We start from the raw sequence: 13,513 nt of genomic DNA, 5'->3' as shown, positions 1-13,513 counted from the left end.
TGTGGAAAAAGTGAAGCGATATGAATACTTTCCAGATGCACTGTATAAAAGAAAGAAGTGTTTGTTTTTAGGGGTCCCTTTTCAGACAAGCCAGGCAATGACGAAAAAAAAATTAGCATATACACCATAACCGCAGACGGCAGGCAACATTCTGTTTCACACACACGTGTACTGGTTTAATTTCATGACTCCTGAGGGGCTGCTGGTATTGCAGAGGAAATGGACAGTCAGCTTCTACCAAAATGTACTTCCACTTTTGCAGTCAAATTGGAGAACCCCACTATGCTTGTGTCCCCTTACACAGAATACCTACAGAAACATTTCTTACCCTTTTTCTAGTTTCTTTTAATGACGATTTATTAATTTCCATAGGCAGCTTGAAATTGTTCAGAATAGCTTGGGCAATTAGGGGAGAGATGCAGGGACGGTACATTAACAGACAATAGACCATCCAGTCTTTATTCCCCTCACGCTCGTTCCTGAGAACAAGACTCACCGATAGCGGATGCTGCAGCAACTACAAGCTTGTTACTGGAATATCACAGATAAATGCACATGTTCGCCAGCACAAAAAGGATCCTCAAATTTCATCCACAGGTTTTTATTGCAGAAAGATCAAATCACAAGAGTAAGTACAGCGTTTCAGGGCCTCGCAGGACCCCTTCGTCAGGCATGTGATGACCATCCAACTCTTGATTTTTACCCCTTTTGTTAGGACATAGTGTGCAGATTTAGTCTACAGCTGATAATTAAAATCTGCCAGCATGATGGACAGGATTCGTTTTGACATTAAGCCATGCATACATAAATCAAAATTCAGCCAGTTCAGCAAGGACCAGATGAGATATTCAATCCATGTATTGATGGGCAGATTGCACCCAAGTCAATCTATTGATCAACTTGGGTACAGTCAGCCTGTAGGATTTTTCACAAGTGATTACTGCCGGCGGTTATAGCTGCTAGCAGTAATCATTGTGTCCTCCTGGCAGGCAAGGCTTCACAGCCGGGAAGGATTCCCGCACTGACTGTGGTGGGGGAATCAAGTGAGTCATCTATGGGCTGCCTTGCATAGAAGGCAAAAGCTAGGTAGAATGTTTATGCAACTGAAAAGGTAAGCAGAAATGTGTTTATTTTTTTATGATGCAATGTGAATGGAAACAAGTAACATATATATGAAGTGGGTGTATCCCAATTTGGGTGCAAAATTGGAAATATACTTTGAGCCATTTTGTCAACAGATCCTGTAGATATGCAGGCTTGAGAATAATATAACTTTAAAGAGTACCACAACCATTGTAAATCGTGCAGTTTCTTCTCATTTAAGGTCTTTAACGTTTAAGAATATGTTAAATGTTCTCATTTATTTATTTTTTGATAGATTTGAAGTTCTGGCATTTCTTCTACTTTGTTATAATGCTGCCTTACACTTCATGCCATCGCTTTCCCTCCGATCCCTGTGTCAAATGTCATCAAGGTAAGTTTGTATTGCTTTCCATGGAAATGACTCTGTGATTTTGTATACAGCGGCTCTCCGTATTTACATCTGATGCAAGGATAGCTCACAGCAGTTGTGTTTTTCCTATGCAGCTCAAGAAAGCTTGCATAAGCGTTATCTATGACAGCTGAGGTTCCAGTTCAGCACCCGCAGAATTAGCCGGCCAGTGAAGTCTAAAATGTTGACCTCTGTGTTTTTTTGTTTTTTGTTTACCCTAACAATATTGGCCTTCATATACGATTCAGTTTGGGGGCCCACTAGGTAGTCGACAAACTATGCTTTTGAAAACTATATTTAACCACTTCAATACCAGATTCCTTCACCCCCTTCCTGCCCAGGCTAAATTTCGGCTGTCGCAATTTGAATGACAATTGCCTGGTCATGCAATGTTTTTTTTTTTTTTTTCATTTTTATGCTAAACAAATGGAAAAGAAAGTGTGTGTGTGTGTGTATGTATGTATGTATATATGTGTGTATGTGTGTATATATATATATATATATATATATATATATATATATATATATATATATATATATATATATATATATATATATATATATAATTTCTTCGTTTCTGTTAGAAAATTTTAACACTAAGTAATTTTTCTCCTGCACTGATAGAGAAGCACTAATAAGCGGCACTGAGACTGCATTGTTGGGCAGCCTTTATGAGCGTCACTGATTGGCATCACTGGCGGCCATCGCTGCTGGGGCGGCACTGATAATCACTGGAGAGCCGGCTTATTGGCGCTCCTCTACTCACGTCAGTGTGAATAGAGGAATGCCGATAACAGCACTTCGTAGTTACGCTGTAATTGGACACAGCTGATCACATGGTAAAGAACCTGCGTCATAGGCTTTTTACCATGAGCAGAGATGCTGATTGGCTTGTTTTTAAGAACATCATATGATGTCCAGTCCGAATGGAAGAGCCACTGTCTGGCCTTCATTTTAGGCCAGGGGGAGGTGGTTAACTGCTTAAGGACCGCCTCATGCCGATATACATCGGCAGAATGGCACGGCTGGGCACAATCGCGTACCTGTACGTTGCTCTTTAAGTGCCCAGCCGTGGGTCGCGAGCGCACCGCCGGTGGTACACTCGCAACCCGGTCCTGAGCTCCAATCGTGGGACATCAGCGGGTCACAGAGCTGAAGAACGAGGAGAGGTAAGTGTAAACAACAAACCCCTCCTCATGCTTCCTACTGAGACTGTCACTGATCGTCTGTTCCCTGTTATAGGGAAAGATTATCAGTGATGTCTGACGCCAAGCCATGCCCCCTACAGTTAAAAAAAAAAAAACACACACACACACACACACACACACACACTCTTAACCCCTACACTGCCCCCTAGTGGTTAACCCCTTCACAGCCAGTGACATTTTTACAGTAATCAGTGCATTTTTAATTGCACTGATTGCTGTATTAATGCCAATGGTCCCAAAATTGTCCGTGTCCGCCATAATCTCGCAGTCACAATAAAAATCGCTGATCGCCGCCATTACTAGTAAAAAAAAACTATTAATAAAAATGCCATAAAACTATCCCCTATTTTGTAGACGCTATAACTTTTGCGCAGACCAATAACGCTTATTGCGATTTTTTTTTTTTTTTTTTTTTTTTTGTAGAATATGTATCTGCCTAAACTGAGGAAAAAATGTTTTTTTAATATATTTTTGGGGGAAATTTTAATAGCAAAATGTAAAATTTTTTTTTTTTTCCCAAAATTGATGCTCTTTTGTCTATAGCGCAAAAAAATTAAAACCGCAGGGGTGATCAAATACCACCAAAAGAAAGCTCTATTTGTGGGGAAAAAAGGGACGCCAATTTTTCGGAGCCACGTCGCATGACCACGCAATTGTCAGTTAAAGCGACGCAGTGCCGAATTGCAAAAAGGGGCTTGGTCCTTTAGCTGGAAAATGGTCCGGGGCTTAAGTGGTTTAACATTAGACAGAACAATGTCTATATTTTTCTTTTGTTTATTTTTCTTTAAAAAAAATAAGTGGGCTAATGTCTTTCCCATATTTTCTGTCTATTGAAGGGTATTTTATTATTCTGATAAAGGGCTTTGTATTTGCATGTGGTTACTAACCACCGATCCTCTTCCCATGGTTTATATTTGGTGATGCACTTATTTTAAATACACGGGTGTTAGACCAGGAAACAGGTGCTTATAACACAGAACCAGCGTTGTACTAAAGAGGCTTAGTCACACCTAAACATGCAAATCGTAGGGACAGAACATTTCTTCCAACATGAAATGGACAAATAATAAAAAGACTTGGCATGGCTCATTTTTTAACCTACATAATCATTTTTGTAGAGTTATCAGTTACATTTGTTTAGGTGCTTTTACGTTTAGTCATTTGGTAACATACGACTGACCTCAAATAATATTCAAGACTCCAACCTACATTCCAAACCCACACTACTACTTAGCCTTGATATACACAAAGCTTTTGTTAGCGTTTCCTGGTCATATCTTGACATTCTACTCCCCAAATATGGCATTAATAATGACTTCTTACATGGCTTTAAGGCTCTGTATCATAACCCACAAACGCGTATTAAACTCCCGGGCAACAACTCTGACTTTTTCTCCCTGACCAAAGGTACCAGACAGGGTTGTCCCCTCTCCCCTCTACTTTTCGCACTTGCGATGGAACCCCTAGCCTGCGCTATTAGAAACCACATAGACATTAAAGTATACTCCAAGGGATCCAGAGAATATAAATTAAGTCTTTATGCAGATGATGTGCTTCTATTTATAACGGACCCTCTCATCTCCCTACCCAATCTAACTAAAACCCTTGACATCTTTCATGACCTGACAGGTCTTTGTGTAAATTTGTCTGAGTCCTCGGCTTTACCAATTAATATTCCCCCATCCTTAATATCTTCACTTTAAGATAAATTCTCATTCAATTGGAGTGCGGACTCATTTAGATATCTAGGTATCCAGATTGCACCATTATATAAATCACTATACCAAGCAAACTACCCTTCATTAATTAACAATATTAAAAATCTGCTTAAACTTTGGTCATCATACCAGATCTCATTCTCAGGCTGAATAGTTGCCGTGAAAATGATGATTTTACCAAAACTTTTTTGTTTTTTTTCAGAGCCCTTCCCCTTACATTATCTAAAAAAGAAAAACCCACTAGATTCCCTACAAAGAGACATCAATAGACCTTGGCACCCCCAACCTTTTGGCATTATTATCTTTCGGCCAGATTCACCCAATTAGCCCAATGGTATGCCCCTTCACTCCATATCCCTTGGCTCTGTTTTGAGGAATCTAATCCCACCACAAAAACTAGGACATTTAAACCTTATTGTCACTCACACTCTTCAACTATGGAATAGACAGGTCACAAAATTCAAATTATCCTCGGACACTCCCCCCCTTGCTTCCTTTCTAGGCGACCCTCGCTCCCCCCCCCCCCCCCCCCCAAAATGCTCATGATCAAAACTTTCTATTGAATTGGAAGCTACATAATCTAACGCATCTAAAATCACTCTCACAATAATTTCTCCCCTTCACTAGTCTACAAATAAAATATGATTTTCCCATCCTCTGAATTAGAAAACTATACAAATATAAGACCATTCTATCAGAAATATCATTCACTCACACTCCATCCCCCATATACACAATTTGAACAAGTTTGCATCTCCTTCCCTCGAGATAGGGGTTTAATCTCCAGAATTTATAAGTGCTTAAACGAGACCAACATGCCCCAGAAAACACTCCCCATGCTACAATGGGAATCTGATCTAAATACCACATTTACTCTTGAGCAATGAACTTCTGTTCTTACAAAGCTACATAAATGTACCAAAACAACCTTGATCAGAGAATCAGTCATCAAATTGCTATATAGATGGTACCTTACCCCCGCCAAACGTAACTCATTCTATCTCCTTACTTTCCCCTCTGCTTCGGGGGTTGCCCCTCTCAGGAAACACTTTTACATATCTTTTGGTATTGTCCCCACATAAAAAAACATCTGGCATAGGGCCAGCAAAATTATAGAAAAAATATCCGGTAGAAAGTTTACTCTTACGCCCCAAATATGTCTCCTATTCTTCCCTATACAAGATATTCCAAAGAATAACACAATCCTAATCCCATACATTCCTTAGCTCTATACATTGGGCCATAGCTTTTAATTGGCGCTCCACTACGGTACCATGGCCACAAATCCTTAACCGCATGATGAACATCAAACTTTCAGAAAGAATTCACCACATGTTATACAATTCAATGCCCCTCTATCAAAAGAAGTGGATTCTATGGGACACTGCTCCTTTAACTTAGGAGGGGGATGGAGGTATGAGGTGGGGGAAGGGGAGCTTTGGTCCTGTCCTTTTTCTCCCACTTCCCAGTCTCAACATACACGCATTAGTCATTATTTAACTCTTCCCTCCACATAGATATAGATATATAGAATATATATATCTCTATATCTATATCTATATCTATATCTATATCTATATCTATATCTATATCTATATCTATATCTATATCTATATCTATATATATATATATATATATATATATATATATATATATATATATATATATATATATATAATTACTTGTCTAACCATAACCCTTGGTCTATTCCTGTACTACATTCATTGTCAGTTATATATATTTATACCTGTACCATAATTCTAACCGTTTTATACTCTGACCTTTTACATAATAAAAATCGTTTGTAAACCAAAAAATTTATCCATTTGGGTTCTGCTATAAATTCACGCATGTGATCTCAAACAGCTGCTAACACCGTGTGCATGGCATCGTCTCAGTACAAGGCCGTTCCCCCCCCCCCATAAATGGCTGCTGGTTCAGTTAATTAATTTTACTGCTCATTTCCTAAAGTTTTCAGGACCTAACTAATGAAAAACCTTCTTGGAATGTGCAGCTAATAGACATGTCAGCTCATGGGGCTTGCTCACATATTCTGACAGTGAAAACGTCCACGTTCAAAAAATATTAAATGGACAAATCTTGAACATTAGTGAATTAGTCGTTTTTCAAAACTGTAAATTGTGGCAGAGAAGTAAAAATCTGTTAAATTTCTGGGAGAGCAATGTGGTCAATTGCAGTAAGCAATGTACAGCACTGCACACATATGTTTAGCCATTGTGCTGTAAATGGAGCGCAGATTGACTCAACTGTGATCATGTGTTGGCTCCTCATGCTAAATGAGTATTCTGCAGATACAGGCATCAGGGATTTGTCTTTGGCAGGGCATCTGTGCAGAACTTTCCTGATGTTGCATTTATGCCGATCATTTTTTTGGCATTGGTTATTATAACTGTTTGACATTTGGTAAAATTTTATCAAATGTGTTTGTTTTTTTTGTTTTTTGTTTTTGTAATATTGAGGTTATTTGCTATATGTTATCTTAGAAGGTGGCTATACTTTGAAACGTATAGAGGCTCAGGTTAAAGGATGTGTCAAATAGAGCATCCTTATGTTTAATGCCCACAGAGATATGGAAGTCAGAAGTATGTGGGGTGTTTTATATATTATCTTTTTTATTTTTTTTACCGTTCCTGCCTAGGAACACTGGGAACTGAGCGATCAAACCCCGCCGATAGAGCTGCAGACAGTCACAGCTCTCTGCTCGGCCCCCCCCCCCCCCCCCACGCTCACTGGAGGGGGTGGCCGGCTCAGCCTGAGCCGGGTGTCGGTCCAGTGAGCTGGCGGATCCCAATTATGTGGCTGTGATGATGTGGAGTCTGGACCAACTTCTGTGATGTCAGCAGACGGCGGATTTCAGCCCGCTCTCTGCTGAAAACGGGTCACAGGAGTGCAAAACGAACTGCACTCCTGTGATCCATAGAAGTACAGCCAAACAAGCTTTGGCTGTACTTCTCCTTTTTAAGAAGCATTCATCCAGTGAATTCATATCATCCAGATCGTGTCCAAATCCATTTATCCATTGGATGCCACAAGGAGTGCTCAGTGTCCTTATAATACCGTTAAAAGTATATTCTATTCCTAAATGGATTGAAAAGTAATCTGGGTGGATCCTTTTTTATGTTTTCAATGGACTTTCAAAAGCAAACATTTCCTAGGAACATCCAGTGCCCTTTTGGATGGCGTATCTACTGTACCAAAAGGATAAGAACATCTGTTTGGTTAGATTTTTTTAAATTTTTTTTACAGAGCCATTGCTTAGTATAATGGTTTGTGACTAATGATATACAGTGATATAGTAATGAGTGTGACAGATTATATAAAGTCACCTAATTAGTGTCATGAGATTATGCATGGTGACATTAGTTTCTTTGACAGTCAGCGGGAGAGCAGATTATAGCCATTCATAGAGTAATTAATATGACAGTATCTGATTATACACAGTTTTTGTGTGACTATATATATTTTTTTATATAATGATGATCGTTGAGGATCATTCTGTACCATAACATTGCTCTGTATGATGGATGTCAGGATGTGACGGTCAAAATTACACACTGTCCAAGTTGGGCAAGCAGCTAGGACCATGGAAGATCGAGTGAGTAGCTGTAGAGTGGAAAGATTTTGTAGTGGTTATGTATTAGTGTGTTATACTGTGTATTTCTTTAGGATCTATGGTTCCTGTATTCCTGTGTGTGATTAACCGCTTAAGGAGATTTATACGTTTAAAAACGCCCTAGAGAATAAAATGGGAGTCGTTTCAATGCTTAATGTCACTCCGTATTTGCGCAGTGGTCGCAGAAAAAAAATGAAAGCGTCTCAATTGGTGGGTGTGACCAATGCTACAATCTCCCAGCCCAGATTGCAGCACAATAATGTTACAGGGTTAAATCAGGCGGTGAGGAAGCAACATAACAGCCTCTTAAATGCCCTCTGAGGAGCAGATTGTTGCTCAGAAGGCATTACATGAATGAATAAGTCCTTGGTCATGGAGACTTTAGACAATTTTTTATTTTTTTTATGCACAGTTGTCTTCTCTTTTTTATAAAAACACAATTACTAAATCCGGCTCCTGTTGGATCACATGTCTGACGAAGGGGTCCTGAGTGACCCCAAAATATTACACTTATCCTGTTGTGATGTGATCTTTCTGCAATAAAATTTTGGACTGAAATTCAAGATCCATGGTGGCTGGCGAACGTGCATTTATAAGGCTGGATTCACACCTATGCATTTTTAGTGCTTTTTGCATTTTGCAGATTTGCACTACAGTCCATTTAACATGGTTTCCTATGGAACACGTTCTGTAGTGCAAATCTGCAAAATGCAAAAAGCACTAAAAATGCCTAGGTGTGAATCAGGCCTCAGCAAGGGTTATACACATACAGTGCCTTGAAAACATATTCAACCCCTTGCACTTTTCCACATTTTGTCATGTTACAATTAAAAACATAAATGTATTTTATTGGGATTTTATGTAATGGACCAACGCAGTGGCACATTGTGAAGTGGACGTGCGTTTGTATTCAGCCCCCCTGAGTCAATACTTTGTAGAACCACCTTTCTTTGCAATTACAGCTGCAAGTCTTTTTGGGGGTGTCTCTACCAGCTTTGCACATCTAGCTGTTTTGAGCATTTTCAAGCTGCAGAGTGCAAGAGGCCTTATGGAAAAAGAGTTCAAAATCAGGGACAGTTGGGAGCTATGCATTCACATTTGTTTTTATTTAATTGTATGTAGCAGCTTTGCTGAAGTACAGCTTAAAAATATCTTATAATTACTGTTAGTTTTGTGTTTGGTCCTATGCCTTATCTTCAAGACATGAGAAAAAACACTAGTGCTGCTTAATATGAGCTTGTAGTAAGGATTGTCGGTATAGGTAAGAATAGTTTGTTGCCGAGCTGTTAAGTTATTACACAATGTGCTTTATCTAAGCAATTTTTTTCCACTTTGTGAATAGTACACAAGAGGAAGTTTTGAACGATCGTTGACTGGAGTGTATTGATCGTCTAACTAATTAAGTGCAGAGTAGGTCAATAGTCTTAGCTGAACACGACTCTTTATCTGCAATACATTTCCATCATCTCTGCATGACGTGTATTAATATATTAGCTAATGGACAGAACAATCCTTGGAGCACTGACCAGTCTCCTCTTCTCTGCTTTGTGCACTTCCAGCATCTGTCCTGCCAGTAGTTTGCAAATATGAATATTGTATGTATGTAGATATAGAGATATTTTATATATAATATACACACATACACGTTGCCACTGGGGGATAACTATACCAATAGGTAGGTTACAGCAGTGAGTGGTGACTGTAATTCAAATAAAGGTTAGCTTGTTGTTCGAGTGGGAAGATAACGGTTTTGGAGAAATAATTTCTCTCTCTCTCTCTCTCTCTCTCTCTCTCTCTCTTTTTTTTTTTTTTTTTTTTTAGGTGTTTTGTTTTACATGTATTTGTAAGTATCTGCACAGTATAACTTCCTAGGGAAAATGAATTCATAATTAGAGGTCGGCCGATATTTGCCGTTTTTTAAATAATCGGCATCGGCCGATTTGTGCTGATAAAAAGCCGATTTAGAACTAAAGCGGGACTTTGAAATGACTTCTGTATAGAAGTCAGTCTAAGTTGACTGAGTCGTCATAGCAACCCTTTCCTCCTCTCTGGGCAGCCTGCCAAGAAAAGAACTAAATGATACAATGTTTAAACTTGAATGAATTAAGTCATCTCTGTGTGTAGAAGTTCTCAGTTTAACCATTTAAAGACTAAATCTTTTCTGACACTTGTTGCTTACAAGTAAAAATCCAGTATTTTCTGCCAGAAAATCACTTAGACCCCCCAAAAATGATATATATTTTTTTAGCAGAGATCCTAGGGAATAAAATAGCGGTTGTTGCAATATTTTATGTCACACGGCATTTGCACAGAGGTCTTTCAAATGCATTTTTTTGGGGAAAAAATACACCATTTAAAAAATAAAAATTAAATAAAAACAGTAAAGTTAGCCCATTTTTTTTTTTTTTTTTTTGTCCAAAAGTTTTGACTACCTGTTTTTATTTTATATATATATATATATATATATATATATATATATATATATATATATATATATATATATATATATATATATATATATATATTATCTAAATCATACATACAAGTAAACTGATTGGAGGTTTGTTTTGTTTAATAAATGTTTAAGTGTAAGAAATTTTCTGTATCACGTATGAAGGCCGCTTTCACACTGGAGCGGGCAGGCGTTGATGGTAAAACGCAAGTTTTAGCGGCTCTTTACCATCATTTTAGCGGTGCTATTTGGCTGCTAGTGGGGCACATATAACCCAGCTAGCGGCCAAGGAAGAGGTTAAATGCGCCCATGAAGCACCGCTGCCAAATCGCATTGCATGCGCTTCGGCAGTGGTGCCCATTCATATCAATGGGCAGGAGTGGTGGAGGAGCGGTATACACCACTCCAAACGTGCTGCTTGCAGGACTTTTTTTTTAAGATCCTGCCAGCGCATCGCCTCCATGTGAAAGCACTCTGTCTTTCACACAGACTGCAGGGGAGCCATTTTACAGGCACTTTACAGGCGCTATTTTTAGCCCAAAAGCGCCTTAAAACGCCCCAGTGGGAAAGGTGTGTTAGATCAAGGGGGATTAAAAATAAATAAATAAATAAATAAAATAAAATCGGCCTAACATATCGGCCCAAAAAAATCGGCATCATATATCGGCTATCGGCCGCCATGATTTCTAAATATCGGCATCGGCCAGAGAAAAACCCATATCGGTCGACCTCTATTCATAATGATGATCATATGTGCTTACTGATGGAGAAAGTTTATTTTTTATTTCGTAAAAAAAAAAAACTGCTTGTTTTTACGCGCCTGTATGCACAAAAAAAAAAAAACGCACTGTACTGAGCGTTTTCAAGCTGCAGTGTGCAAGAGGCCTTGTAGAAAAGAGTTCCAAATACAGTCACATTACAGATAGTGTTACAATCAAGAGTGTGTGTGGTCCAGGAAGAAAGTCACATGATGTATACAATAAGACTTGAGGCTACATAGAGGATGTGGCACTTCTATGACACATCTATCTAGCTCTCCAGTAGTAAGGCATCAAGAACATTAACCATCGTATGTGTTACAAGTAATTATAATAAAGGTCTTGGAAAAAGCGCTTGATACAGCATTCTAAGACCTCTTTCACACTGGAGGTGTTTTTCAAGCACTACAGCGCTAAAAATAGCTCCTGAAAAAAGCCTCAGCTGCAAACCCAGTGTGAAAGCCCGAGTGCTTTCACACTGGGGCGCTGCGTTGGCAGGGCGTCACAAAAAGTTCTGCCAGCAGATTTTTTTTCAGCGATGTAGGAGCAGTGAATACACCGCGTCTCCACCGCTCCTGCCCATTGAAAACGAAGGGGCAACGCTGATATACCACCGGCAAAGCGCCGCTGCAGCAGCATTTTGCGGGTGGATTTAACCCCTTTACGGCACTTTACTAGCGAGGGTTAAACCTGTCTCGCTAGCGGCCGAATAGCACCGCCTTACTACTGATGCCCGGGGCGACTCAGTGTGAATGGGATCTAAGGTTCAATGCTCACCAGTGAAATGGAACAAAACTGGTAGAATTATGGTTATAGTGTGCGGCCTCCATCTGTAAGAAAGTTGTGTAGGGGCTAAGCTGGGAATTTCCAGCTAGGCATCCCAGATTTTAAATCGTTTAGTAGGGCAACCCCTGTGTTAGTACACAAGCTTTTTCAGTTAGAGTAGCATTAAGCAGCTGTAACTTAGTTGCTAAGTTTTCCTATTGGTACTACCAAGTCAGAACAAGGTCTGTAGGGGCCCAAGGGCAAAACATTTTGAGAAGGGTCCTTCCAATGTATCAAGCTTATACAGGGTGAACAGTCCCTGAGCAGATTTAATGATCCTTTGCTAGGTGTTATCATTAACCATTAACCTCCCTAGCGGTGATCCCGAGTCTTGGATTCAAACAGTGCCCGAGTGCCGCCGAGCTCCGTTCCCTGTGACATTACGGCGCACGGGAGCGGAGATCTGCGCCAAATTCAAAAAAGTAAAAGTACACAAAACGCACAGTACTGTAATCTTACAGATTACAGTACTGTATAAAAAATACACACCCCTTTGTCCCCAGTGGTCTGTGCAATGCCCTGCATGCACTTTTATATTGTAAATTCTGTTTTTTTTATGGCTGGAATTTGGAGATTGTACATAGCAACCAGAAAGTGTCCCTTTTTCAGTGTTTTTAGGATTTGATTACATTATTGAATAATTTTTATTATTATTTATTATATTATAAACTTTATCATACCCAGGATGTCTGCTAGACTCAGGATTTGAGCAAATTTAAGAGTTATTCCTAAGAATTACAGGACTACAAAATAAAACGCCAAATTTTCATGCAAAATAATTTTACCACTTTCAGCACCTAAAACCAGAACGAATCATACCGCCAGGGAGGTTAAGCAAGTGATCGCTTATTAGTAAACAGTAGATCACTATTGTAGCGATCTGCTACAGGGGTAACCAGGCAGATTTTGAAAGATGGATTTTGTACTTAAAATAAGCACTGATGACGTCATGACACAAACTCTTTAAAAACACCAAGCAACAACCACACTTTGCGGTGAATGATTATCGGAAACTTATGTCACTGTTGCACATCGACAAAACAGTCCATGACTTTTTAACAGCCTTCCTGTGGGTAGGGTACCAAGTACTTAGTGGTGCCACTGCAGACTAAGGTGTACTGCCCATTTGCACTTAGGATTGTAGAGATGTCGGGGTAAAAAAAAAACAGTGAGCAATGAACATTTTAGCTTGAAACCTGCTGCTTGCCAAAGTCGATTCTAGTGTGCATATATAAATGTGAAAGCCTCAGTCATTGTTTCTCCCTGGGCCATGCCCCCTGACAGGTTTAGCCCCACCCACTGGGGCTTAATGATAGGACCCCTATGGATGTATACATCCATACCAAGATCCGCTATGGCAACCCCAATTGTGCTTGTGCTGGTATCATCAATAGCCCTCAAACTTATGAGTAGGGAGCCCCCAATA

At 39.5% G+C, this 13,513-nt stretch overlaps 1 protein-coding gene across 5 annotated transcripts in view; it reads left to right on the top strand.

The window, feature by feature from the left end:
• The window catches only part of HYCC1 (hyccin PI4KA lipid kinase complex subunit 1), a 166,581-nt gene that overhangs the window by 112,942 nt on the left and 40,126 nt on the right, over nucleotides 1-13,513 (top strand). For all 5 annotated transcript variants that reach the window (XM_077491275.1, XM_077491276.1, XM_077491278.1 and 2 more), the window contains one exon: nucleotides 1,379-1,474. In XM_077491275.1, the coding sequence (XP_077347401.1) occupies nucleotides 1,379-1,474 (96 nt within the window). The remainder of the gene's footprint in view (nucleotides 1-1,378; nucleotides 1,475-13,513) is intronic.

Source organism: Lithobates pipiens, unplaced genomic scaffold (genome assembly GCF_037356315.1).
Source record: "Lithobates pipiens isolate NorthernLeopardFrog02 unplaced genomic scaffold, aLitPip1_a1.2 Scaffold_19, whole genome shotgun sequence".
NCBI lineage: Eukaryota > Metazoa > Chordata > Amphibia > Anura > Ranidae > Lithobates > Lithobates pipiens.
This window is presented reverse-complemented; position numbering and strand designations above follow the sequence as displayed.